Below are 26,953 nucleotides of genomic sequence, written 5' to 3'. Positions count from 1 at the left end.
GCACTACCTCCCAACAATGCTCACTGTGCAGTTAATACAGATTATGAAAGGACAATGGTATGATTGCAATATAAGAATATATAACACTTTCTTATTCTGACACTTAAATAACTTGAGATAAATGGATGCCTATTTTCAAAGCAGGAAGAATTTTCCTTTAAATGTTTTATTACAATAACCATCTCTCTCCTGGTTACTAAATGGCAAAGAATAAATGATTACTGGAGCAAGCAGGATGTATTCAACTATACTAATTGATTTGGGGAACTGAAAGATGTTCAGAGAACAAACTTCAATGCTTCATTCAAACCACAAGCTAAAAATTGCCTGTAACAAATAGGTAAAACCTTAAAATAAAATGACATAATTATTTCTGACAATTTAAGATCTAACATTTAGTATAAACAGAATTTATACTATTCATTCTAATTAGAGAATATCTAATTTCTCTTTGTGTCTAAATAATAAAGAACTAAATACAGTGGAGTCACATCTTACATGAGGATTAGGTTGTAAAGTCATGAACAAGGCAAGAATTTTACATAATCAAAATTACTCTTGAAAAATCCCTTAAATTGCAGATAAAGTACACTATGTGTGGGTTTGCACATAAAAGTGTACATGTATATAGAAAGCTACAATTATATAAACAATAAATATATACAAAATATAAATTTTAGGACACAATTGAAATTAATTTTTAATTTTTCTCTTTGGAAGACCATGTAGAGATGAATTTGTATTAGTGAAATATACATACGATGCAACACCACTGTATACATTTTAGTTGCTAACTATAAAATAGTCAAGATCAATGGTCAACTGAATAATGTATATGAAATTACTAAGTTTCAACTCTAGAACAACACATGAAACAGGCTAGTCCCATATCCATAAATTTACAAAGGAATAAAATATTCTGCTATCATTTCAGAAAAATAAAGAAGTCATTATATTATCGATAGAATACATTCAAAGAATGGCTCCAGTTCTGAAGTGACAATGTTTTTGGAATAAGCTTCTTATTTTTAACAGTATCATAGAAGCATTTTCCTAACAGATACTCTTATACCTTCAGCTAGTACGGGAAAGTATTGACAAAAAATTAGCTAGTGTCAATATTAATTCCATTACTTGGTATTTCTTTCATTGAAACACTACCTAAGATGTTATGGTAATGAATTTAATGCGACATTTTATAATTAGTCCATATTTTTACTGGTGATGTTACATGAACAGATTTATATCTTAAAAAATTCCAATGAAAGTTTGTTATATTCATGCATTTTATAGTTAAGTTGTTCCAAATGCTAATTAACTCACCTTTTATCTCTTTGGTGAATTTTACCCGATGAGAATCAGTCAGAGGTCTTGGCTGCTCATCAATATTATGAATGTCAAGAACTTCACACATGAACTGAATTACAGGTTGTGCTTTGTAGAAGGCAGTGGCAGAAACTAAGAAGAAAAACACAAATAGTACAAATTAATGTTTCCTTTAAAAAAACTCAAAAACTTGATCTCGGGCTCCATGATAATTAACTAATACAGAGTTAAAATTACCCTTTTATGTATACCTATATACATATAAAAATATTTCCAAAGTTAAGCAGTTTAAATTTGAACTGTTTGACTGGAAGACAAGCACAATAACAGAAAAGCCTAATATTACAGTTTTTATAATCTATCTCTTATCATGGGTAACTGAATCATTCCATTTCCTACTACATGTACAGAGCAGTGTTCTGGCTATGAAACAAGGTCTATAAGGGGACAAAGAAGGCCAGAGCACCTTAGAAGAAGAAAAGGTTAGGTATTATTTCTTAAACAAAGCTTTTTGTGCCACCCTAGACTGCTTATCTATTCTAGCGAGAGCTCTCCCTGTTTTGCACAGATTTGAGAAGACAATGGTATTAAATGTTACTAGTGCTAATCCAAGCTACAGGTAGTAATAGTAAGGTGTATCTGCCCAATGTTATCTAGCTACAGTCAGCAGTCTTCCAAGAGCCAACAAGTATGATTTCTTAATCTTGGGTTTTGGAACTAGAAGAGCTTCTACTAACCAATAGTTAGTAGACCACCATCACTCATTTCTTAAATACATACTTACTGACTGCTATTATGTGCTATAAAGGCACTGGGGATACAGTGAAAAGTAAAACCAAAACAGACAATAAGCTACATGCTATCATGTTTTTTATTTAAAAAACATGCCTACTGCGGTGCTCTTTCTCTTATCCTCCTTGGTTTAGGATTAAATGTCTTCCACAAAATGTCCCTCATCTCTGGAAGGATATTTATCAAGGCTTTAAGTAGTTATTTCAGGTAGTAAGACTACTGTAGATATTTTTTATTTTCTTCTTTTTGACTTTATCTTTAAATCTTCATTTTTTAATAGTGAGCACATATTACTTTTTCTTTATTACAGAAATAATATATGAATGAAGTCTCATCCTAAAAAATTTAAACAATATAGACATGCACAGTAAAGACTTCTGGTCTCCAAGTATCTTTAAGAAGCAACCATTATTAGTACTTAGGTATGTATATATCCTATTCTTTTAATATGCACTTAGATATAAAAATGCATATACAACTTTCTTTTTTTACATGAGATCAGATAATAAATGTTCTATGACTTCTTTTATTATTATTTTTAAAACTAACAATGTGTCTTAGAGATCTTTTTATTCTGCAGTTTGGGTGCATGGTAATTAAGTGAATATATATTCCCTTCCCCTCTTAATGAAAAGGAACACAAATGATAAAACATTAGAAACACTATTCTGGCCTTTGATTTCTTTTTTCTCATTATATATCTTAGAGATAGATCTATATGTACTAATATGGAACTATATCATTCTTTTTCACAGCTGCAGGATATCTCATTGCATGGACCTACTTCATGTCCCTCATGATGGATAGTTATGTTGATTTTGTACTTCCATCCAAATAAACTTTAGAAATACCTCCACAATTTCAAACTAACTAAAAAAAGAGAGACTGGTAAGACTGTATTAGCATTCTGGGTATCTTATTCAAATCCACAGTACTTTAAAAAAATGTATACATTACATTCTTCTATTAAAAAATGTGAGAATATTGTCGTACATTAAAACAAGGCTGGCAGGACACATACCAAATAAGCACATATTGCTTCTGTGTTAATTAAAAAAAAAAAGTGGATAAAGGAAAATAAATACATGGTAATTAACATGCTTATTTTGTCTTTCCTTTAATCCTACAGGTAAATTTTCTTCACTGGATTATTATAATACTAGCATTCACAACTAATGTGTCTTATCTCACAGAGTTGAAACTACTAAACAAACATTATTTATCCTGTTTAACATTCTATTAATTTTCCTTAGTGTTTATCCCACTGTTCTTCTAATCATTACTGTTCACCATCTTCCCCACAGCAACGTGGGCATCTGAGGTAAAAATTAAAGTTAGTGAAGGAAAGCTCTTACAAAAGATGGGATGAAATCAGTGAGTACAGTTGAATTAGGCATGAATTTCAATCAGCAAAGATCTGCCTCTCTATCCCTTGGTTAAATCCTTAACATTTTATAAACCTACATATTTATGCATTTTTTCCTTCTTTCCCTTTCACAAATCAGCTGAGTTTAACTGAAAAAGTAATATTTACATTTAATATTTTAAAACCTATTAACAAAATATACATTAACACACTAAAGGAAATAAACATACAATCATTTCTACAGATAATTACCCTCAAAAAAGCATTAGATAAAATTCAGCACCATAACTAAAAGTCTCACAGTACCAGGACTAGAAAGGAGCTTTCTCAATTTGATAAAAGTTATCCACCAAAAATCTATGGTAAATTCAACTTCATTTAATAGAAAGTGCTAGCTGGCACAGGAATGCAAGCTAAGAGAAGTAAAAGGTAAAAAGATTGGAAAGGGAGAAACAAAATTATTATTCTTCACAATATGACTGTCTAGAGAGAAAACCCAATAATCTATAGATAAATTATAGAATTAGACAGTTCAGTAAGGTTGCTAGATTTAAGATCAACATATAAAAATAAAATTACATTCTTATACATTAGCACCCAACTTAAAATATAATTTAAAAAAGATACCACTTAATATCACAACAAAAAAGACATAAGACACGAGATAAAATCTGAACAAAAGATGCCTAAGACCTATAGAAGTAATAGGTATCTTTACTACTACAGAAAATCTAAATAAATGGAGTATATACCTTATTAGTATAAATTATTTGTAAATTAATCTGCAAATTCAAGGCAACTTCAATCAAAATACCAATAGGATATAACCCCCTTGACCTCTGGAACTTAAGAAGCTGATACTAAAATTAACATGAAAGAGAAATGAAACAAGAATAGCAAAGATAGTTTTTAAGAATAAGGTCTGCTCTAACATTCATCGAGATCTGTTATAATCCAATTCAAGTCAAGAGACTGTGGGGACAGACACACAGACCAGTAAAACAGACTTGAAAGCCCACCTTATACAATATACAAAAACAAATTCCTATTCAGAGAACTGAACATGAAAAGAAAAATAAACATTTAGAGGAAAATATAGAACATCTTTATGATCTTGGAGGCAAGAAAGAATTTCTTAAGATATAAAAACTATCATAAAAAAATACCATAAACAAAGCTAAAAAAAAAAGACAGGCTATAGATATGTGTAATACATATAACTAATGATTACTATCCAGAATATATAATAAGTTCCTATAAATCAAGATAAAACAAGAAAAGTGGCAAAGGATACTAGGCATTTCATAGAAGAGAAAATCTAAATGTCAAAAAACAAATTTTCACTAATTATCTTATTTGTAATTGAGGAAATATATACAAAAACTATATCAAGCTATCATTTAACACCAATCAAGACTGGCCAAAAATGTTAAGACCGATAACACAAGCTGACAACAAGCCAAAGGAAGACTGAAGAAAGAAAGCTCTCATACAGACTGTAGGAATATAAACTGATGCAGTCAGTTAGGAACAAATGGTAATTTATAGTAAGTTTGAAGATGAGCATAATTTTCAACTCAACAATTTCACTCTAGGACTTCCCTGGTAGTGCAGTGGTTAAGAATCCGCCTGCCAGGGCTTCCCTAGTGGCGCAGTGGTTGAGTCTGCCTGCCAGTGCAGGGGACACAGGTTCAAGTCCTGGTCTGGGAAGATCCCACATGCCGTGGAGCAACTAAGCCCGTGCACCATAACTACTGAGTCTGTGCTCTAGAGCCTGCGAGCCACAACTCCTGCAGCCCGTGTGCCTAGAGCCCGTGCTCTTCAACAAGAGAAGCCACTGCAATGAGAAGCCTGCGCACCACAACGAAGAGCAGCTCCTGCTCACTGCAACCAGAGAAAGCCCGCGCACAGCAACGAAGACCCAACGCAGCCAAAAATAAATATAAGTAAAATAAATAAATTAAATAAATTAAAAAAAAAAAAGAATCCGCCTGCCAATGCAGGAGACACAGGTTTGAGCCCTGGTCTGGGAAGATTCCACATGCCAGGGAGCAACTAAGCCTGTGTGCCACAACTACTGAGCCTATGCTCTAGAGCCCGCGTGCCACAACTACTGAAGCTTGCGCGCCTAGAGCCCGTGCTCCGCAACAAGAGAAGCCACCGCAATGAGAAGCCCGTGCACCGCAACAAAGAGTAGCCCCCCCCTCGCCGCAACAAGAGAAAAGCCCAGGTGCAGCAACGAAGACCCAATGCAGCCATAAATAAATAAATGAATGAATGAAGGAATGAATGAAGGAATAAATTAATAAAAACCCAAAAAACAATTTCACTCTATTGGAGTATATACTCTACAAAAATTCCGTATCTGTGAAAGGCAACATGAATGAGAATGCTTATTGTAGCACTGTTTATAATGGTAAAAAGAATGAAAACAACTTAAACACCAGCCAAATGGATAAATTTGTACTACATGCATGTAATTAAAATTAATGGGCAGGTGTTAGAATTCAGATAAATAAAATTGAGAAGCAAAAAACTTGAGAGGAGTTTGGTAGAAAATGCGATCTTACCAACTACTTAGATTGCCATTATCTAGATATGTATAATACACAACTAAAGCAAAAAAATTTACCAAAATAGACTAGATGTATAGAATACCAGTGGGATAGTCTTTCAATTCATGAACATAATATCTTTGAATTTATTAAGGTCATTCCAATTTCATTAAGGTCTTGTGATACTTTATAACTCATTTATTAATAATTGATAAAAAGTTTGCTGCTGTTGGAAATGTATCCTTTAATCTTTCATCACTTACTTTTTTTTTTTTTTTTTGGCTGTGCTGGGTCTTCGTTTCTGTGTGAGGGCTTTCTCCAGTTGTGGCGAGCAGGGGCCACCCTGCATCGCGGTGCGCGGGCCTTTCACTATCGCGGCCTCTTTTGTTGCGGAGCACAGGCTCCAGACGCGCAGGCTCAGTAGCCGTGGCTCACGGGCCCAGCTGCTCCGCGGCATGTGGGATCCTCCCAGACCAGGGCTCGAACCCGTGTCCTCTGCATTGGCAGGCAGACTCTCAAACACTGCGCCACCAGGGAAGCCCTACTTATTTTTTTAATTAGGTTTATTTTCTTCTTTTCATGGGTAGCAGTGTTATTTAGAATAATGAGAAAAGGATAGGCTTGGAAATGAAATAGATTTTTTTTTAATAGGGTTTTAAAAAAATTAATTAATTAATTAGTTTATTTCTTTTTGGCTGTGTTGGGTCTTCGTTTCTGTGCGAGGGCTTCCTCTAGTTGTGGCGAGCGGGGGCCACTTTTCATCGCGGTGCGCAGGGCTCTCACTGTCACGGCCTCTCTTGTTGCGGAGCACAAGCTCCAGACGTGCAGGCTCAGTAGTTGTGGCTCACGGGCCTAGTTGCTCCGCGGCATGTGGGATCTTCCCAGACCAGGGCTCAAACCCCTGTCCCCTCACTGGCAGGCAGATTCTCAACCACTGCGCCACCAGGGAAGCCCCGAAATAGATTTTAATTCTAGATCCAGACTTGAAATTCAGAGAAATCATAATTTGTTCATTGCAAAATTAGAAAAACATCTAGTACTTATAGCATTAGGGTGAAGATTCAATATAAGGTACCTACTTGTGCCCAGAACATGGCAGGAGCTCATCAGAGCTCTTTTTCTCATCTTTGAAGAATTGTCTACTCATGTCTTTTGCTCTCTGATTTACTGAGGTTTTAATTCTAGGCAAAATCATTTTGTCAATGTAAACTAACTCCTTGAAGAGGCTGATGGGAGAATGTTCCATGAAAAAGCGATTAGGATTCTTGAATTTGCATTTTACTGTGTCAAAATTGAAAATTTTTGTTAGGACGCAGCTAAAATAACAGATGTGAAAAAAGAAAATAATAAATATTTGCCATATTTAAGATAACTAGGACTACATGTACCAAAATGAGCCCAGGTCCAACTGATGAGTATAAAATAAAGCAGTAAATAATGTTGGATCCTGGTAAAAACATAACTACAATTATACTTTAACCTCCTGAGAGGTTATGTGCCTCAATTTTATATGTATACTTTCACTGCTCTGAAGATGTAAGAACAGAAACTTATTATACAATGCCTTTTTATGGTAATAGTGAGCAATTAAGAGGCCACATTAAACATCTTGGCATGTCTATTATTACCTAGCAAAATAATATTAACAGAGTACTCAGGAGATATTGATAGATGAAAGGATTGCTTTTTTCTTTTTCTATTTTTAATATAAAATATCACATATTTACTAGAGTGTCACTAAACAAATTATAAAGTGAATATCCACATAACCAACATTCATATCAAGAACTAAATATTGCCAGTATCCTAGAAACCTCTTCCCTATCCCCTTCCCAACCTTAACTTCTCCTCTCTCTGCTAGAGGTAACCAAAATCCTGGCTTTTATGGTAATCACTTCTTTTTCTTTATAGAATTACAACATAAGTACAGATCACTAAGGACCACAATTTAGTTTTCCTAGTTCTTGAATGTTATGTAACTGGAAACACAAAGCATGTAATCTTTTTGAGTCTTTTGCTAAACATTGTTTCTAACTCATCTGTATTAATTAAATGTAACTAGTTTCTTCATTTTCATTGCTCTAACACTCTGTTGAAGAAATACACAATTTATCCACTCTGATGTTGATGGACAGGGAATTCCCTTGCAGTCCAGTGGTTAGGACTGGGTGCTTTCACTGCCAGGGGCCCAGGTTCAATCCCTAGTCAGGCAACTAAGGATCCCAGGCGTAAGCTGCCCCGTGGCAAAAAACAAAACCAAACAAAAAACCTGATTATTAATGTTGGTGGACAGTTTATGCTGGCACTTTCCTTTGGTTATCAGAATAAGGTTATGAATATTCTTATAGATAGCCTTTTTTTTTTTTTTTTGGCTGCACCACACAGCATGCGGGATCCTAGTTCCCTAACCAGAGATCTACCCTGTGCCCCCTGCAGTGGAAGAGTGGATTGTTAACCTCTAGACCACCAGGGAAGTCCCTAGGTGGCCTTCTTGATATACGTACACACATATATTTCTCTAATAGAAAAGGCAATATCTGAGTAGAACTGCTGAGTCATTAAGGATGTCTATCACTCCTAGATAATGTCAAACTCTTCCAAAGTGGTTTTAACAAATAACTCTCCCACAAACAGCATTTAAGAGTCACTGTCGTGCCAAATTTTCACCATTAGTATCGTTAGACTTGAATTTTAGCCCTTCTGGTGGATGTGTAATGATATCTCATTTCAAAAAAAAAAAAACAATTTGAGGTATAACTTACATACAATAAAATGCATTTCAATTGTAAAGGTCAATGATTTTGACAAACGTATATACATCTATGCTATTACCACCCCAATTAAGACAGAACCTGTCATCACCCCAGAAAGTACTTTCCTGCCCCTATGCAATCAGCTTCTGTCACATCTGCCACAGGCAAGCACTGATCTGATTCGTTTCATAATAGAATAAATGGTTCCAGAATTTCATATAAATGGAATTATACTGTATACGCCACTTTGTCTAGCTTTTTTGTACATCTTACTTGAGATTTATCCATACCATTGTATAAATTAGTAGTTAGTTCTTTTTAACTGCTGGGTAGTATTTCATTGTATAAATAAATCACAACTTGTTTCTCAGTTCACTTGTTGCTGGGCATTTGGGTTGTTTCCAGTTCCTAATTATTATGAACATGTAAACACATATGCACAAATCTTTGTATGGGCCTATTTTTTCATTTCTCTTGGGGAAAGACCTAAGAATAGAACTGGTAGGACACATGGCAAGAAAATGTTTAAATTTAAAAGAATCTGCCAAGGGCTTCCCTGGTGGCGCAGTGGTTAAGAATCCACCTGCCAATGCAGGGGACACAGGTTCGATCCCTGGTCTGGGAAGATCCCACATGCTGCGGAACAACTAAGCCTGTGTGCCACAACTACTGAGCCTGTGCTCTAGAGCCCACGAGCCGCAGCTACTGAGCCCACATGCCACAACTACTGAAGCCCGCGCACCTAGAGCCTGTGCTCTGCAACAAGAGAAGCCACTGCAACGAAGAGTAGCCCCTGCCTGCCGCAAATGGAGAAAGTCCGCGCACAGTAACGAAGACCCAATGCAGCCAAAGATAAACAAATATTAAAAAAAAAAAAAAAAGAATCTGTCAAAATATTTTTCAAAGTGCTTGTACAGTTTTATACTCCTACCACTTCTGATTGCTCCACACCCTTGACAACACTTAGTATTGCCAGTCTTTTTGATTTAGCGAATCTAGGTGTGAAGTGATATCTCACTGTGGTTCTTACCTACATTTTCCATATGACCAATGATGTTTAGCATCTTCTCAAGTGCTTACTGGCCATTCCCATAATCTTTTGTGAAATGTCTGATTTTGACCACTTTTTAAAATTGTCTGAGTTATGCAAGTTTTTCATATATTCTGGACACAAATCTTTTGTTTAGGATATGTTATGCAAATATTTTCTCCCAGCAGTAGCTTGCCTTTTCATCTTAACAGTGTTCTTAAGAGGTGTTCATTTAGATGAGGTTTCCAACATATTAAGAAATCTTTGCCTACTCCAAGGACATGAATATTTTTCCTCTTTTCTTACAAATTTCTCAGTTTTAATGTTTTTTTTTCGTACAAATACTCAGCTGTTCTAGCATCGTTTATTGAGAAGACTATTCTTTTCCCATTGAATGTTGGCCCCTTTGTCAAATATCAATCAACCACATAAGTGGGTCTATTTCTGTAGCTATTCTAATCACTTCTTAGCCTTTTGGCTAAGATCAAGCGTAGTATCTATAGCTATCCTGTAACTTGATTTGTATGTCCATCTTTAACCCCAATATCACATCTTTGATTACTGTAGCTTTATAGCATGTCTTCAAATCAGGGATTATGAATCCTCCAACTCTGTTCCTCTTCAAAATGGTTTTAGCTATTCTAGGTTCTCTGCATTTCCATATAAATCTTAGAATCAGCTTGTCAATTTATATTATTAAAAAAAAAGGCTGGTGAGATTCTGGGATTGTGTTGAGTCTACAGATCAATTTGGGAATAATGGACATCCTAAGAATTTGAGGCTTCTGGGCCAAGAACATGGTATCTCTGTTTATTTATATCTTCCTATCTTTCTCAGGAATGCTTTGTAGCTTTCAGTGTAGAGGGCTTGTACATCTCTTTTAAAATCTATTCCTAAATATTACATTTTTTGATATTATGAATGGTACATGTGTTTTTCATTTTTCTAATTGTTGAATGCTGGGTATTATTTATTATACTGCTAGTATTTTCTTTTTATATATGCAACTAGTGTCTTGTGATCTTGCTAAATTCATCTGTTAATTCTAGTAGGATTTTTTTTTTTGGTAGATTTCTTAGGATTTTTTACATAAACAATTATGTCTTCTGCAAACTGAGATAGTTGTATTACTTCCTTTACGATATTATGCCTTTATTTTTCTTGGACCACCAGCACAATGTTAGACAGAAGTAGTGAGAGCAAGTATTCTTGCCTTCTTCTTAATCTTACGGCAAAATCATTCACTCTTTTTATCATTTAGTATGATGATGCCTGTATGTTTTTCTAGATGCTTTGATCAGGTTGAAGAAGTTTCCTTTTACTGCTAGTCTGTAAATTTTTATCATGAAAACGTTAAAATGTGTCAAATGATTCTTCTGTCTGTTGAGAGGATTACATTGTTTTTGTCAGGTGTCAGATTCTGGGGTATACTAGCCTCATAAAATTGAGTTGTAAAGCCTTTCTTCTTCTTCTGTTTTCTGAAAGAATTTGTGAAAGATTGGTATTATTTTTCCTTAAATGTTAGATAAAATTCAGCAGCGAAATCATTTGGGACTGGAGTTTTCTTTGTTAGAAAGAACTATGGATTTAATTTCCTTAATAGATACAAGGCTATTCCAATTTTCTTTGAGCCAATTTTTGTAAAGTTGTGTTTCATTTATCAAATTAATTGGTATAAATTTGTTCCTAACATTCCCTTATTAATCTTTCAGTTCTGAAGGATCTTTAGTGATAACCCCTTCTTTCATTCCTGACACTAGTAATCTGTTTTATTTTTCTATTTTTCTTGATTAGTCTTGTTAGGAGTTTAAAATTTTTATTAGCTTTTTAAAAGGAATTAACTTTTGGTTTCATTCACTTTCTATACTGTTTGTTTTCTATTAATTTTTGCTCTGATCTTTATTATTTCTTACCTTCTACTTACTTTGGGTTTAATTTGTTCTTCTTCTAGCTTAAGATAGAAACTGTGTGTGCTAGCCTGCCTCCAAGACGGTCCCTAATAATAAGTCTTGCCTCATGGGATTTGCACGTTTGTGTCTCTCCTACACTGAATATAACTGGTTTATATAACTAATAAGACATTACAAAACTGGCAGAATATAGCTTTCAATGCTAGGCCTTAATGTCATTACAGCTTTTGCCTTGCTCTATCATGGATTACTTGCTCCAGAGGAAGCCAGCCACAATATCATGACGACACTTAACCAGCCCTGTTGAGAGGTCCAGATGGCAAGAAACTAGGCCTCTAGCACAAACTTGTTACTGAGTTTTACAGATGTAAAACAAGACTTAACCGTCCATTTAAACATTCATCAAGTACCTACTATATCAGGGACTCCTTTGTGGGTTGGAATTTAAAGATGACTCAGACAAAGCCTCTGCCTTTTAACAATAGATCCTGGGTTAGGATGGCAGAGGAACCACAAGCAGCTCATTTCATTCCTTCCTCAAACTCCACTATAACTATGGTAAGGAATTAAAAGAAAGAAAGAAAGAAAGAAAAAAGACATAAACCTAGAAGGAAGGGAGAACAGAAAACAGAAAATGCACCAACATTTTAGAAGATGAAAAGTGAGTAGACAAGTTGTAACTGACATAGCAGATAGAATCCTCAGAAGGCGTGAGAAATGGCAGTACTAGGTACCTCTGAAACTGGTGATAAAAGGATGGGGGTAGTGCAGAAAAATGAAGAGGAAAGCTGTTTGAGAAGCAGGTAGAATCCTAGGTCCCTTGTTCAGCTCCATTCACATTGCGGAACAACTGCCTCGTCTTTATCCTGGCATAAACTGTAGGTCTATTCTCTGGAAAAAGTAAAAGACTTTTGGAGGGAGGATGTCAGGCACAATTAAGGGCACAGGACTGTACCCAAAACAAGGAATTAAATGACTATAAATATTAAATGCTGAATGCAGACATTCCCCAAGCCAGAATCCCCGACTTGGCTTCCAGATCGCAGGTAATGAAGACTATTACCCTTCAAGCAGGAGTTTGGAAGGCTCATCTTTGGGTAATTTGACCAGGCAAAGGGAAAGACCTAAGGATAAACTAACATTATAGGTTCCCCAACATCAGCCCGATCAAATCACCCTATGATAAAGCTCAAAGTAAACAGGCTCCACTGATGAATTCGAAGCATCTAGTCAGTGTTTTAGAGTCCCAATGCATCATGAATAATCAAGGATACTATACACTTGAAGGAAGCTTCCAAAATGGAGGATAATGATCAAAACAAACAAACAAACAAAAATTTGGAGGAAGCATAAGCATGTGTAAGAAAAATAAAACTCCAAAATAAATTATCTACAGTGAGCTTAGAGAAGATACTACCATATATGAAACAAGAATAGTATGCTACTATAAAATAACATTCAGGAAATAAAAAAGAACGATTAGAAATTTTAAAAAGCGAAGGGGGTTAAGAAGACGAAGGTAAGTAAATTTTCCAGAAAGTAAAGTAATACAAGGGAAACAAAACCTCACTAAAGCTATTTAAAAAGTGGAGCACCACTTTCAAATTTATGAAGGAAAATTATTTCCAACATAGAAACCTAGCTGAACTTTCATTCAGGTTTGTTGATACATTTTCCAATGTGTAAGGCATCAAAAATTTTTGCCTCTTGTGTACCCTTTTCTCATGAAACTTCTAAAAAAGGGGGAGGGGTAGGAAGGGATACAGATAGTGAAGTCTGATCCCAAGAGGACAGCTGTGCACCAAATACGAACATACTCAATCAGACTGAAGCAGTATGGATCAAGAAACAGATTTGATTAGACTGTCATTGAAATTCCGGCTGCCATTATACTCTTTTTCTAATGTGAGGATAGACTAGACAAGTCTGATACAGGTATCTTTACTTGGCTGAGCTTGACCAGTGCTGATAAAGTTCCTGCCCTGCTGCCTGACCCTTTCACCCTAAAGAAATATTCTGCTTTGATCTACTTCTGAGGACTAATTTGAATACTGTAAAAATCAAATTATTTCTTAACTTTAGGGATCTTATACCTGAACTTAAGACAAACATATGAAGCAAGCAACACTAATATTGTGATTAATAAATTACTTATTAGAAATCTGTTTTCCTTGCAAAGGAAGCATATTCAGTGAGAACTTTTGACTCTTAAGCAGCATAACTTATGATTACCAAATTCTACAACCATTTATATATTATGACTACTTTCTTCTGGCAGCAAAATAGTGAATGTTTTACAGAAAGCTACTTTTTACTGAAAAGCACAAGGAAGTAAATAAAGTATATAAAAATAAAACACATTTCTCAACTCAGATGTCCTGGGTCTGAGATTTGTCTGCCAGGAATCTTGCCTCTTAAAGGATGCAGTAAAGAGCTGTGAATATTAAGGGCATAATCTCTGGAATCAGAAAAATTGACCTCTATCATTTAAATATAAACTATTGTGCCTCAAATATAGTTATATCTAAATATACCTTTAATAGGTTATATTACATATATCAATACATTAATAAAAATATAAAATACAAACTATGTGACATTTCGAGGGAGAAAGTCACTTTAGACAAAGTTTAGAGATTTTGTCTCTAAACTTCAGTTGGGGGTATCACTTAACTCGTACAACTGTGATGAAGTTCATAGGAGATACAGTTGTCTTTTGGTTCCTGCGGGAGATTGGTTCTAGGACTCCCTTTGGATATCAAAAGTCGGTGGATGCTCAAGTCCCTTATAAAAAAATGACATAATACAGTCGGCCCTCAGTATACATGGTACCCAGGTAACAAGGGTCGACTGTAATTAATGTAAAATGTTTAGCATTCTGCCTGTGGTAAACAAAAATATCTTCAGGCACATACAACTAATAAATACCAGATTCACTCTTTCTTGGCTGTGTTGCATGGCTTGTGAGATCTTAGTTCCCTGACCAGGGACTGAACCTGCGCCCTCGGCAGTCAAAGTGCGGAATCCTCATCACTGGACCACCAGGGAATTCCCCAGATTCACTCTGATGCTCTTAAAATGTATAATTACAAAAATTAAATGCAAGTTGCAAATGAGTTAGGCCTAAAGGCAGGCCAACCTAAAAAAATATTCTGCATTTCATTGACTCTAAAATGCTAATTATGGTAAGGTACATCAGTATTGTATGTCTCCTAAAAGAGAAATTTGCCAATTCAACTGTGACAAACCATCTACTGCAAGACATCTCCTGACTTCAGAGATAATGAAATGTGAAAAAGTTTTTTGTGTGTCTAAGATTGGTAAAATTCATTAAAGTTACATAGTTGAGAGTTAGGATATTGAACACCATGAAAACAATCATTTTGAAGACAAGATTAAGTCACACAATTAGAATTAAATTGCTTGCTTTCTTAAAGTACTGTTCCATGCTTATCTCCACCACAAATTTCACCTCACTCCCACCTGTCACTTCCTCAGAGAAAAGTCCCTTGAACACTGAGACTAGAATGGATCCCTTTGTTACACAGTCCCACTGCACTTAGTACTTCCTCCTAGTACTCATTATATTGCTCAATACTAATCTTCTCTGGTTGATTTCAAGTTCAATAAAGACTATTTTGTTCAGTGCAATATACCAAGTGGAAGGGGTGCAAAATCAAAACCACACAAACAAGAAAGGAAATATAAGCAAGTAAGGTGGTCAGTGTAATATTTTCCCTCATTATTTTTCACAGCAGCATTATATATTATTGACAATTTAAAAATAAACTCATTTAAGTGCCTTCTTAGCACAGTAGGCAGTATGTCAGTCTCATAAGAATAAACCCATTTAAAATTTTAGGCTTTGGGACTTCCCTGGTGGCGCAGTGGTTAAGAATCCACCTGCCAATGCAGGGGACACGGGTTTGAGCCCTGGTCGAGGAAGATCCCACATGCCGAGGAGCGACTAAGCCCGTGCGCCACAACTACTGAGCCTGTGCTCTAGAGTCCGTGAGCTGCAACTACTGAAGCTCACGCGCCACAACTACTGAGGCCCACGCATCTAGAGGCCGTGATCCCAACAAGAGAAGCCACCACAAGGAGAAGTCCGTGCACTGCAATGAAGAGTAGCCCCGGCTCGCCCCAACTAGAGAAAGCCCGTGCGCAGCAACGAAGACCCAATGCAGCCAAAAATTAATAAATAAATAAAATAAAATAAAATAAAATTTTAGGTTTTATTTCATTTCATTAAGATAACACAGATCTTTTTGTTTCTTTGCTTCACAGTGGCACCTGAAATTATCTACACACTTTGTTCACACTAATAAACATACTGTCACATGTTTCCTGAAACATGTAGCCTTATAGGTCTATCTCTTCTCCCTATCCCAACCAACCTATTTCATTCCTCTTCCTTCTTTCCTTCTTTCTTCCTAAAGGGAACCACTATACTGAAACTGGTGTGTATTTGTCCCATCTATGTTTTTTTGGTTTTTTTTTTCTGGTTTTCTTTTTTTAACATCTTTATTGGAGTATAATTGCTTTACAATGGTGTGTTAGTTTCTGCTTTATAACAAAATGAATCAGCTATACGTATACATATACACCCATATCTCCTCCCTCTTGTGTCTCCCTCCCACCCTCTCTATACCACCCCTCTAGGTGGTCACAAAGCACCATCAACTATGTTTTAATAATTTTACTGCATTTGTATGTATCTAGTATATACTTAAAACAAAAAATTCACATAAGTAGTAACATAACCTTTTGCTATTTGATCATCCCCCCAACATTGTTTTCAATAATAATCCATGTGGATCTGGTTCATTCATTTAACTGTTACATAGTATACCACAAATAACAATTTATGTACTTATTCCAATGTTTACTTATTCTGTTATTGACAGGAATCAGGCTGTTCCCAATTTTCTGCTATCACAAATAATGTCTCAGTTTTTGCAAGATACCTCTATGGTATATTAAGGGTTTTAAGACATGTTCAATTTCATCTTTACTGGATATTGAAAACTGCCTCCAAAGTAGTTGTATCAAATCATACGCCTATAAACAGTGCATGATAGTTCTTATACTTTATCCTCACCAACATTTGATATAAGACTTAAATTTTTATAAATCTGATAGGTGTGAAACAGTACTGATTTCACTTGCATTTTCCTGATTACTAATGAATTTGAGAATCTGATTTTCTATTGGCCATTTGTGTTTCCTCTTTTGTGAATTACTTTTTTTTTTTTTTTGTACTGATTGCCTTATATCCCATAAAGCTCTTGGTTATATATGCTGTAAATATTCTTCTAGCATTTTAAATTTGTTTATGGTGTATTTATAACAAATAAGTTTTAAATTTTGACAGAGCCAAGCTTATCAGTATTTTCTATTATGATTTATACATTTTACCTTTTGTTCAATGTTAGAGATATTCTCTTACTTTTTCTCTGAATGAATCTTATCTTATTTTTTATTTTGGCCATACTCCACGGCATATGGGATCTTAGTTCCCCGACCCGGGATGGAACCTGCGCACCCTACATTGGAAGCGTGGAGTCTTAACCACTGGACGGACTGCCAGGGAAGTCCCTGAAAGAATTTTAAAGTTTTGCTTTTCAAATTTTAGATTACAATCCACCTAGAAATAAATTTGGGATATGATGTGAAATGGGTCTAATTATTTTTTTCATATAGTTAACAACTGCATAAACACCATTTATTAAACATTTTACTCTTTCCTCAGTGATTTGAAATGCCACCTTAATATCAACAAAGTTTCCATACACACACACACACAGAGCTTATTTCTAGGCTTTATATTCTGCTTCATTAATCTGTCTGTCCCTGCAGTTTAAAAAGTGTGCTAAAATTGTTACAGTTTTAACATAAGGAGGGCAATTCCTCCCTCTTTATTCTTCTTTAAAATTATAGGTTTTTCATCGTCACTTATTTTTTCCATATAAATCTTAATATTGACTTATCAAGTTTCACTATATACCCAATTGAGATTTTACTTAAAACTGCATTTACAGATTAATTTTGGGAGAGTTGACATCTTATCAAACAGAGTCTTCTCAATAAGCCTAATATATTTCTTTCATTCAGATCTTCACTTATATCTTTCAATAAAGTTTTATATTTTAGAGACCTCTCAGAAATCTTTTATTCCTGTGTATCCCCTTTTCAACCCAAACTCTCAATGTCATCACATTTTCTAAAGCTCAGTTAAGACATCATTTACTTCTACAAATATTTTTCTAACTTTCCAGGCTCAATTAGATACTCCTCCTCCATGTTCTTGGTTTTATTTATTCATTCCTCGCTTAATATGACCGAGAGTTGCGCCAGGCATGGAGGTATACTGGTGAATAAGATGGACAGTCCCTAGCTTCATGGAGCTTTCATTCTAACAGGAGACAAAGAATAATAAACACTTATAATTCAAGGTGACACATGGTATTACAGGGGAAGTATACTGTACTATGGGAATACATAAGAGAAATACCTAACTCAGACTTGGGGGAATGGCTGGATGGGGGGCAAGAAGGGTGTCAAATACTGCTTCTCAAGGAAGTAACATGTAGACTGAAACCTGTAAGAAGAACAGAAGTTAGCAAACACAATAGTGACTAAATATCATAGTACTGACATCCTTGTCTTACTCTTGATTTTACTGCAAAAGCTCTGTTGCTTAACTGTAAAATCTACTCTCTGAATATGTTTCCTCCCTTGGCTTCATTGACACCATTTCTTGGCTCTCATACTGCCTGTGATAATCATTAATTGCTCACTGGTTCCTCTTCCTTCCTTAAATGCTAGTATTCTCCATGGCTCTATCCTTTTCATTCCTGTTTTCAATCTAAATACTATTTCTAAAGTTTTTCCATTTTCAGAGTTTCAAATATGGATTTATATACTAAGGAGTCCCAAAACTTTTACTTTTAGCTCACACCACTACAGATTTTCACATCTGCATTTCCAACTACATACTAGATGACTCTGTCCGTATGTTCCATAGAATCCTCAAGCTTTAGACATATTTACATTTGATATATTTATACATGGTATATACTGCCAGCTAACCAGCAACAGCAGACCTACCTCCCATATTCAGTATTATCATTCATACCTGATATGAATGAGTCACTATTCTGAATGTATGTTGGTGAGTATGCCCTTCTTGAAAGCTAGTTTGTAAAAGCTAGCACAGTTAGCTAGCACAGTCACTGAAGGTTTGGGAATATGAAGGTTGTTTCAAAGACTGAATAATCATAGAATTCTGTAGGCCAGGTATGGGGTTTTGTTTTTTTATTTTTAATATGTCAATTTGGCTAGGCTACTACTTGCCAGTTATTCAATCAAACACTAATCTAGGTATTGCTGTGAAGGTATTTTATAGATGCAATTAAAGGGATATTATCCTGGACAATCTGAGTTGGCCTCATTCAGTCAGTTGAAAGGCCTTAAAAACGGGGCTGAGGTATCCCCAAGAGAGAGAAGAAATTCCACCTATGGACAGCAGTTACAGCCCATACCCATGTGTTCTAGCCTGCCCTTCCTGATAGCCTACCCTAAGGATTTCAGACTTGACTAGCTAGCCCCTACAACTGTGTAAGCCCAATCACTCTCTCTCTCTATGTGTCTCCTACTGTTTCTGCTTCTCTGGTTGAACCTAATACACTAAGATTGTAGCTTTACTTCCAAAAACCAATTCCTTCAAAAACCTAGTAAACCTCCTGGTCTATTCATTTCCAATCAGTTCCATGTACCAGTAACTATACCCAAAGTTTTTTCTGGACATGGTTTTTAAACCTATTTTTTCAACTTAATCTTTGGAATATGTTCCTTCCTCTCCATCCCACATTAGACCATCACCATCTCTTACCTGAACTAGTGATTGAAAAAGCCTCCTAACTGGCTTCTCAGATTAGTTTTTTTCTCCTCTATCTATTCTCCACACTGCTGCCAGAGGTCTCTTTCTGGAAAACAAATATGATCATGTCACTATCCTTCTTAAAAACTTTTGAAGTCTTCCTACCTACAGGATAGAGGTAAATTTGTTTTCTATTTCATTATTTTCTGTTTTTAACTCTTATTTCCTTCTATTTTTCTTTGCATTTAATTATGTTATTTTTCTAACTTATTAAGATGAATGTACAGGTAATTGATGCTTTTCTTCTTTTCTAATAGGCATTTAAGGTTTTAAATTCTCTCTAAGCATTGCTTTAGCTAATCATACCAATTCTGATATGTACTATTTTCAATACTCTTCAGTTCAAAATATTTAAAATTTGTGATTTCTTTGACCAATGGGCTATTTAGAAATTATGTTTTAGTAATATCCAAAGCTGAACTTTAAGTTCCAGTAGGAAAATAGCAGCAATTTATTTCCAAAATTTCCCACTTTCCTCCTAGAACTCAATACAGAGCAACAAAGATAATGTAAAAAAGAGAGGAAAGAAAAGGAAAAAAACCCCTACATCTTCAATGAACCTAGGAGACAATAAAAACCTGAAAATGCCAAATTGTAAGTAAATATGGCCCAAAGTACTTGGGACTAGTAGAACCTATGCAAGGGAGAAAGACATGAAATATGAAAGAAAGCCTAGTGGGGCAAGAGTAAATTTTCACTCCAGAGAGACAGGGTCCTATCCTAAGTGGGAACTGCCATGTTTAGTTCTGAGATTGAATGGGGGAATCTCAGAAGGAAGTAGAGAAAGGAGGTGTAGAAAGTGTCATGAGAGTGAGCAGAGGGTGAACTAGAAGTGACAGATCTCAGATAGGATTACCCTTTTAAAACCAAGGCATGCATTTTTCCTCTGTAACGTCAAGCTTGGAGAAAAGTTAAAAGAATAGTACAATGAACTACCATGTACCCTTCACAAATTCTCTAATTGCTAATGTTTGAGCAGGCACTTTAAAAGGCAGGAGCTGAATTCCCCTGGTAGCAGAAACTCCTTAAACATATATTACTCAGGGGCAAAAGAGATGTGCTTTATTTTGAAGAAAGAACCCATCAAAACAACAGAGGACAGAGGCCTTGAGCAGAGAAACCTGGAAAACCACCTTGCTCCTGATGTCCTGTCCCACCTCCCTCTCCCACTCCAGTCTCTTCTAATAGGTGGTTTGGGAAAACTCAACTCATTCAAATATGAATAACAAAAGTGATAAGTATCCATACAAAAATACCATTTAAAAAATGTAAAAAAGCAGCACAACATCTCTGACAAAGAAAACTCAAGAGAAAATACCACCACGAAGTAGATAAAAAATTATAACACTACTTTTTAACATGAATTCAAAACTTCTTAATGCAGCTATGAAGAAAGATCTCAGAGCAGAAATTTAAGAACTCAGGGAAAAGACAAACAGTTAAGAGAAGATGAGATAAGCACTGAGAACTCATGAAAGAAATGGAAGAAAAAGACTTTTTCAAATTTAAAACTGAAGACTAAACTACAATGAGCAAATGGTAAAAATTATATCACAAAAGGCACAGTAAGGAGCAAGTAGGATGGAATTTTTTTTTAAAGAAAATAAAATGACAGATTAAAAAAAAAGATAAAAGAGTTGAACCTACATTTTCAAAGGGAATCCCATGTTTTAAATAAAACTGACCCAAAATGCTCAACACTGAGAAAAAAATCTAGTGAAATAACTGTAAAAAATATTTTCAGCAACCAGACAAAAAAGCAGGTCCTTTCTAGGGAAAAGAAAATCAGCTGACATCATATTTCTCTACTGAACATTCATTGTCAGAAGACAGTGGGAAAATACCTTTAAGAAACTCAACAAAGTGTGATTCAGATAAACCATAATGAAAAAGAATATTAAAAAAAAAAAGCATGTCTCTACATGTAGAACTGAGTCACTTTGCTGTGCAGCAGAGATTGGCACAACATGGAAATCAGCTATACTTCAGTAAGAAAAAATTGAATGAAAAAAAGTGTGATTCAATCATTTTATGTCTAGCCAAGCAGTCCTTCAGGAATAAGGCTATAGACAAATGGTTTTCAATATGCAAAAACTTAGCTCTTACTCATATGAGCCCTTTCTGAAGTAACAACTCGAGGACAAACTGCAACCAAGAGATGACAGGAAAAATTTTAGCAAAATGACTTGCAATTAGCACCAATACATATAATTGTAGATTTAAGATGAATGAATGGACATACAGGTGACAGAATGGAATGTAACTGTTAACATGCGCAGAAAACACTGGAACAGTAATATATACGAATAAATGAATAACAGAAAAACCATAAAAAGTAGCATAAACTCACTGATCGCACTTTACAGTAATAGATAGGAGTCAAAGTTGAAAGTCAAGTAGTATAAATTTAAGCAAAATCATAACAACAATAAAATAATGCTATATTGGCTAAAACTAGTTAAAAAAGGAGAAGGAGGAAAGAAGGGAAGGAAAAGAATAAAGCTAATATAAATGTTACTCATTAAGGAAAGCAAAAGATACTGCTTTAAAGAGAGAGAAAGATGAGTATTATAGGAAGGTAGGAAGGTATGAAGGTAACCACTGATGAGAAAAAAAAAACCTTCCTAATAACAGAACTAGCATTTAAAAAGCACAGAAAACATACCACATGGATTATAATCCTTTTGTTAGACAATGTAGACTTTTGGCCCAAAAGTACAAAAGAAGTCACTTTATCATTGTAAAGGGTATAAATCACAATGAAGAATACAGATAGGTATACATATGCTCCCAATACTATAGCAGCAACATTACAAAAGTGGAAATATAAGAAGAAATAGAAACACAATAGGAAATTTAAATTTATTTCTCCCATTCTGAGACAAGTAAACAAAAATAAATAAGGAAATAGATGATCTAAACAACATAATCAAAATTGAAGTGCTGATGGATATTCATTTAACTCTATCCTATAAAATGATTATATCTTATTTTCAAATAGCTATTGAACTTTCATTCACAAAATCTGACCATATATTAGGTTACTAAAACAAAACAAAACAAAACCCTCAACAAATTCTAAAAATAGAAATACAAACCACATTCTCTGATTAACAACACAATGAAACTAGAAATTTATAACACAATCAGAAAATAAAAAGATCTTCAATCTGAAAATTTAAAAAGTCTCTCAAACAACATTTGGATAATATGGGAAATACAAATGAAATCTGTGGTGTTTTGAGAAAATAATATAATAAAAAACTAGATATTAGAAGCTTTGGAACATAGCTAAAACAGTGATAAGAAGAAAAATAACTGTTTTTTTGGGTTTTTGTTTGTTTTTATTTTTGGCCACGCCACACGGCCTGCAGGATCTTAGTTTCCCGACCAGAGATCGAACCCACGCCCTCAGCAGTGAAAGTGCAGAGTCCCAACCATTGGACCACCAGGGAATTCCCGAAATAATTTTTTAAAATACTTTTTTTAATAAGAAAAAATGAATTAAATGAGTTACTAATATAGTTCAAAAAGTTAGGAAAAACAACTAAATTAACTGAAGAAAAGTGGAAGAAAAAATTTATAAAGCTAGAAAGAGAAATTAAGGAGTCAGAAAACAGAAAGCCAGAGAACTAAGAAAAAAATTCAAAAGCTCTTTGGTGGGGGGAGGCGGTGGGGTGAGGTGAGGAGAACCCGTTGATTAAACTCTACCTCAGGGCTTCCCTGGTGGCGCAGTGGTTGGGAGTCCGCCTGCCAATGCAGGGGACACGGGTTCGTGCGCCGGTCCGGGAAGATCCCACATGCCGCGGAGCAACTAGGCCCGTGAGCCACAACTGCTGAGCCTGCGCGTCTGGAGCCTGTGCTCCGCAACGGGAGAGGCCGAATCAGTGAGAGGCCCGCGCACCGCGATGAAGAGTGGCCCCCGCTCGCTGCAACTGGAGAAAGCCCTTGCACAGAAACGAAGACCCAACGCAGCCAAAAATAAATAAATAAAAAAAAGTCTAAACTACTACCTCTCCTAATTAAGAGTAAAAAGGACAAAGCACAAATATAAAAAAGAAACTATGGGGATAAACCACAGAAGTAGACAAAACTAAAAAAAAAAAAAAAAAAAAAAAAGGAACTACTTAGTAAAAGATACATTAGATATAGATAAAATATATATTTCTAGTAAGATATAACCTACCAAAACTGAATCCAGAGAGTCTAAACAGACTGATTTTTCACAAAATAAATGAAAGATTTAAAAGAGCTACCCACCAAACAAAACAAAACACACCAGGCCACAAGATTCTACAGGGGAATTCTACCAAATCTTAAAAAAGCTGATAATTTCAATACTCTTTAAAAACTGTTGTACATTTTAGAAAATGGGAAACTTCTAAATTCTTTATGAAATAAAATATTAATACCAAAACTTGAAAAAGACTGCATTAAAAAAAGAAAAGATTGCAGATCAGATCAATCTTACTTTTTTGCAATTTGATTAAAAAGGTAAAGCATTAACAAACAGTTTCCAACATCACATTAAAATAATCCAAAAACACAAGTTTAGTTCAGTGTTTGTTAAAAAAGAAGGGAAATATCATATCATCAGCTCCATAGCCACTAAAAGACATCTGACAAAATTCAACATCCATTCTTGATTAGAAGTACTCAATAAAATAGGAACCAGCAGATGCTCCTAAACATATACATACATATATGTATTTAATGCAGAAACACTGGAAGCATTCCTTCTAAAGTAAGGAATAAAAAGAGGATGCCCACTACTCTCTAATGGTTAACACTGTCCTATCTAATTCGTCAATAAAATATTAGAGGTATAAAAATCCAGAGGAAGACGTAAACCTATCACCATCATAGATGAAATGATTATAACCTAGAAACTGCAAGGAAATCACTTGAAAAGTTAATGGAATTCAATAAGGCAGAGAGAAAAAAGTTACTATACAGAAATTAAACGCCTTCATGTACATAAACAATAACCAGTTAGAATCTATAAACCCATTTAATAGGGAAAAAAGAGAGAGAGGACATATCCAGGAATGATAATAAGAAATGTGCAAATTTTATGTGAGGAAAACTTAAAACACTCCTGAAGTAAACAAAAGTAATCCTGAACAAATGGAAAGGCATAGTGTTTTCTTGGATAGAAAGACTCACTATCTTAAGACTCAGTAACTTAATTTAAAAATATAATGAGGTCACAGTAAAAGTAACAGCCCATCCTCCCATAACCACTAGCTCTGACAAGGTATTTCTAAAGCTTATATAATGAGATAAGTAAGAATGGCCTAGAAATCCTGAAGAGAAAAATGAGACTAGCCCTAGAAGATATTAAAAGTTATAAAAGAAAGGACTGACTGAAACACACAGCCACCAAAAGACAAATTTCTACATGACAAAAAGCAAAAACAAGACCACACCAAAGATCAAAAGATAAATAACAACCTAGGGATAATATTTGCAATTCATATCGCAAAGGGCTAATCTCCTTGATTTCAGAAAGCTCTCTCAGTAAATAAGACCAAAAATCCAACAGGAAAAAAGGAGCAAAGGACATAAAGAATTAATAAAAAAGAAATAAGGTGGCCCTTACATATGTGAAAAGACAGTCAAATGCAAATTAATAGTACATAAGGAAACTATTTCTTGTAAATTTGATTGACAAAAACCTAGAGTTTGACACCTCTAGTGGCAAAGGTAAAGGGAAACAGGTAGTCTCATTTACTGATGCACAATATTTACAATCTCAGTGGAGGGCAATCTGGCAGTAACAATCAAAATTACAAATATATCTGCTTTTGACCCATCAATCTCACCTCCTGAAATCTATCTTAAAAATACAAATATATGAATGATGTTCTGAAATGGAAAATAATTAAAAACAGCCCTAGTATACACCTAAAGATGACTTTAAAAATACATCATCTCGACGTATCCCCACAATGGTAGATGCAGCTGAAAATAATGACAAAACTATGTACTGATCTGGAAAGACCCAGGGATCCTTGGAGGAATGGCTGATTCCAGGTATAGAGGAGGAAATACAGGATGAATCTGGAAAATTCTGCTGTGTCACAAAGCAAGAAAGCTATCAAAGACAATGAATTATCAACAGGACAATGTGATTTTCCACATAAGAATTCCATCTAATGTAAAAGGAATAACAGAATTAGAAAAAATACCAGTTGGTAATCCCTAGTGAAATAAATGACTCAGGTAACAATGATCAATGAATGGAATATCAGTGATTGAAAGATTGATTGGGAAATTTACTATGGAGAGATCAGGCCTACTGATCTCTGAACATACTGATCAATCTTAGTACCACTAAAGTTGGGACCACTATATACTATATGCCTCCTAATATGATATAATATGGAGCATTTATGAATCAGAATTCAATCAAGCTTACAGGGCCAACTTTCATTTTCAGGAAATATAGGGGATAGAGGAAGAAGACAATGACACCACAAGAAAACAAAAGACAAATCCAGATTTTTGGATATTCTACAGGAAAAGTGAAAGTTTCTACAACAAGTCAATGACATAAAAAAGGAAAAAACAAAACAAAACTAGAGGGAAGGAAATGGGACTACTACATTTTTAAAAGGCATAATAGCCAAATGTGATGTGTGGATCTTGTTTAGATCCTGATTAGAACCAACCAACTATAGAAAGATATATTTGAGACTATCAGGGAAATCTGATTATGGACAGGGAATTAGAAACTACAAATAAATGATTAAATTTTTTACATATGATAGTGGCATTGTGACTGTGTAAGAAAACATCCATATTTTTAGAGGTGCACACTGTAGCAGGGAAAAAATAACATGCTGTATGGGATTTGATTTAAAATTACTACAGTAGAGGAAGAAATGTACATAGTTTAAGCAAAGGCAGAAAAATCCTGACAATCTGGATATTGGCTACATAGGCAGCAGTTTATCATACTAGTCTCTCTACTTTTATATATACTTGAAAATATTCTTAAAAAAAAAAAAAACACCTAAAAATGAGAATGCAATTAGCACCACATTAAACATCAGTAGTAGGCACAATCTAAAGGTCACCAAGACCAACAGACTTCTCGTCCTTTAAAATATGTATTTCATAATGAAATACTGACATATAATAGTTAAGGATAAAAATGAGTTATAATTGCTCAGATGATCATGTCAAGGCTTTTATATTTGCTTTCATTTGCTTACTTTATGTTTAGTAGCATTCCAGGACAAGTTCTATATAAAGGATTTCTAAATGAAATGTA

At 34.9% G+C, this 26,953-nt stretch overlaps 1 protein-coding gene and 1 pseudogene across 2 annotated transcripts in view; one reads left to right on the top strand and one right to left on the bottom strand.

Moving 5' to 3' along the window:
- AGO3 (argonaute RISC catalytic component 3) overlaps positions 1-26,953 on the bottom strand; it is a 119,184-nt gene that overhangs the window by 49,243 nt on the left and 42,988 nt on the right. For both annotated transcript variants that reach the window (XM_036869187.1, XM_036869194.1), the window contains exon 6: positions 1,324-1,458. In XM_036869187.1, coding sequence (XP_036725082.1) covers positions 1,324-1,458 — 135 coding nt within the window. The remainder of the gene's footprint in view (positions 1-1,323; positions 1,459-26,953) is intronic.
- Positions 10,281-10,366, top strand: LOC118887501 (annotated as a pseudogene).

This window comes from Balaenoptera musculus, chromosome 1 (genome assembly GCF_009873245.2).
Source record: "Balaenoptera musculus isolate JJ_BM4_2016_0621 chromosome 1, mBalMus1.pri.v3, whole genome shotgun sequence".
NCBI lineage: Eukaryota > Metazoa > Chordata > Mammalia > Artiodactyla > Balaenopteridae > Balaenoptera > Balaenoptera musculus.
The sequence above is the reverse complement of the archived record's forward strand: the minus strand, read 5'-3'. Positions and strand labels throughout refer to the sequence as shown.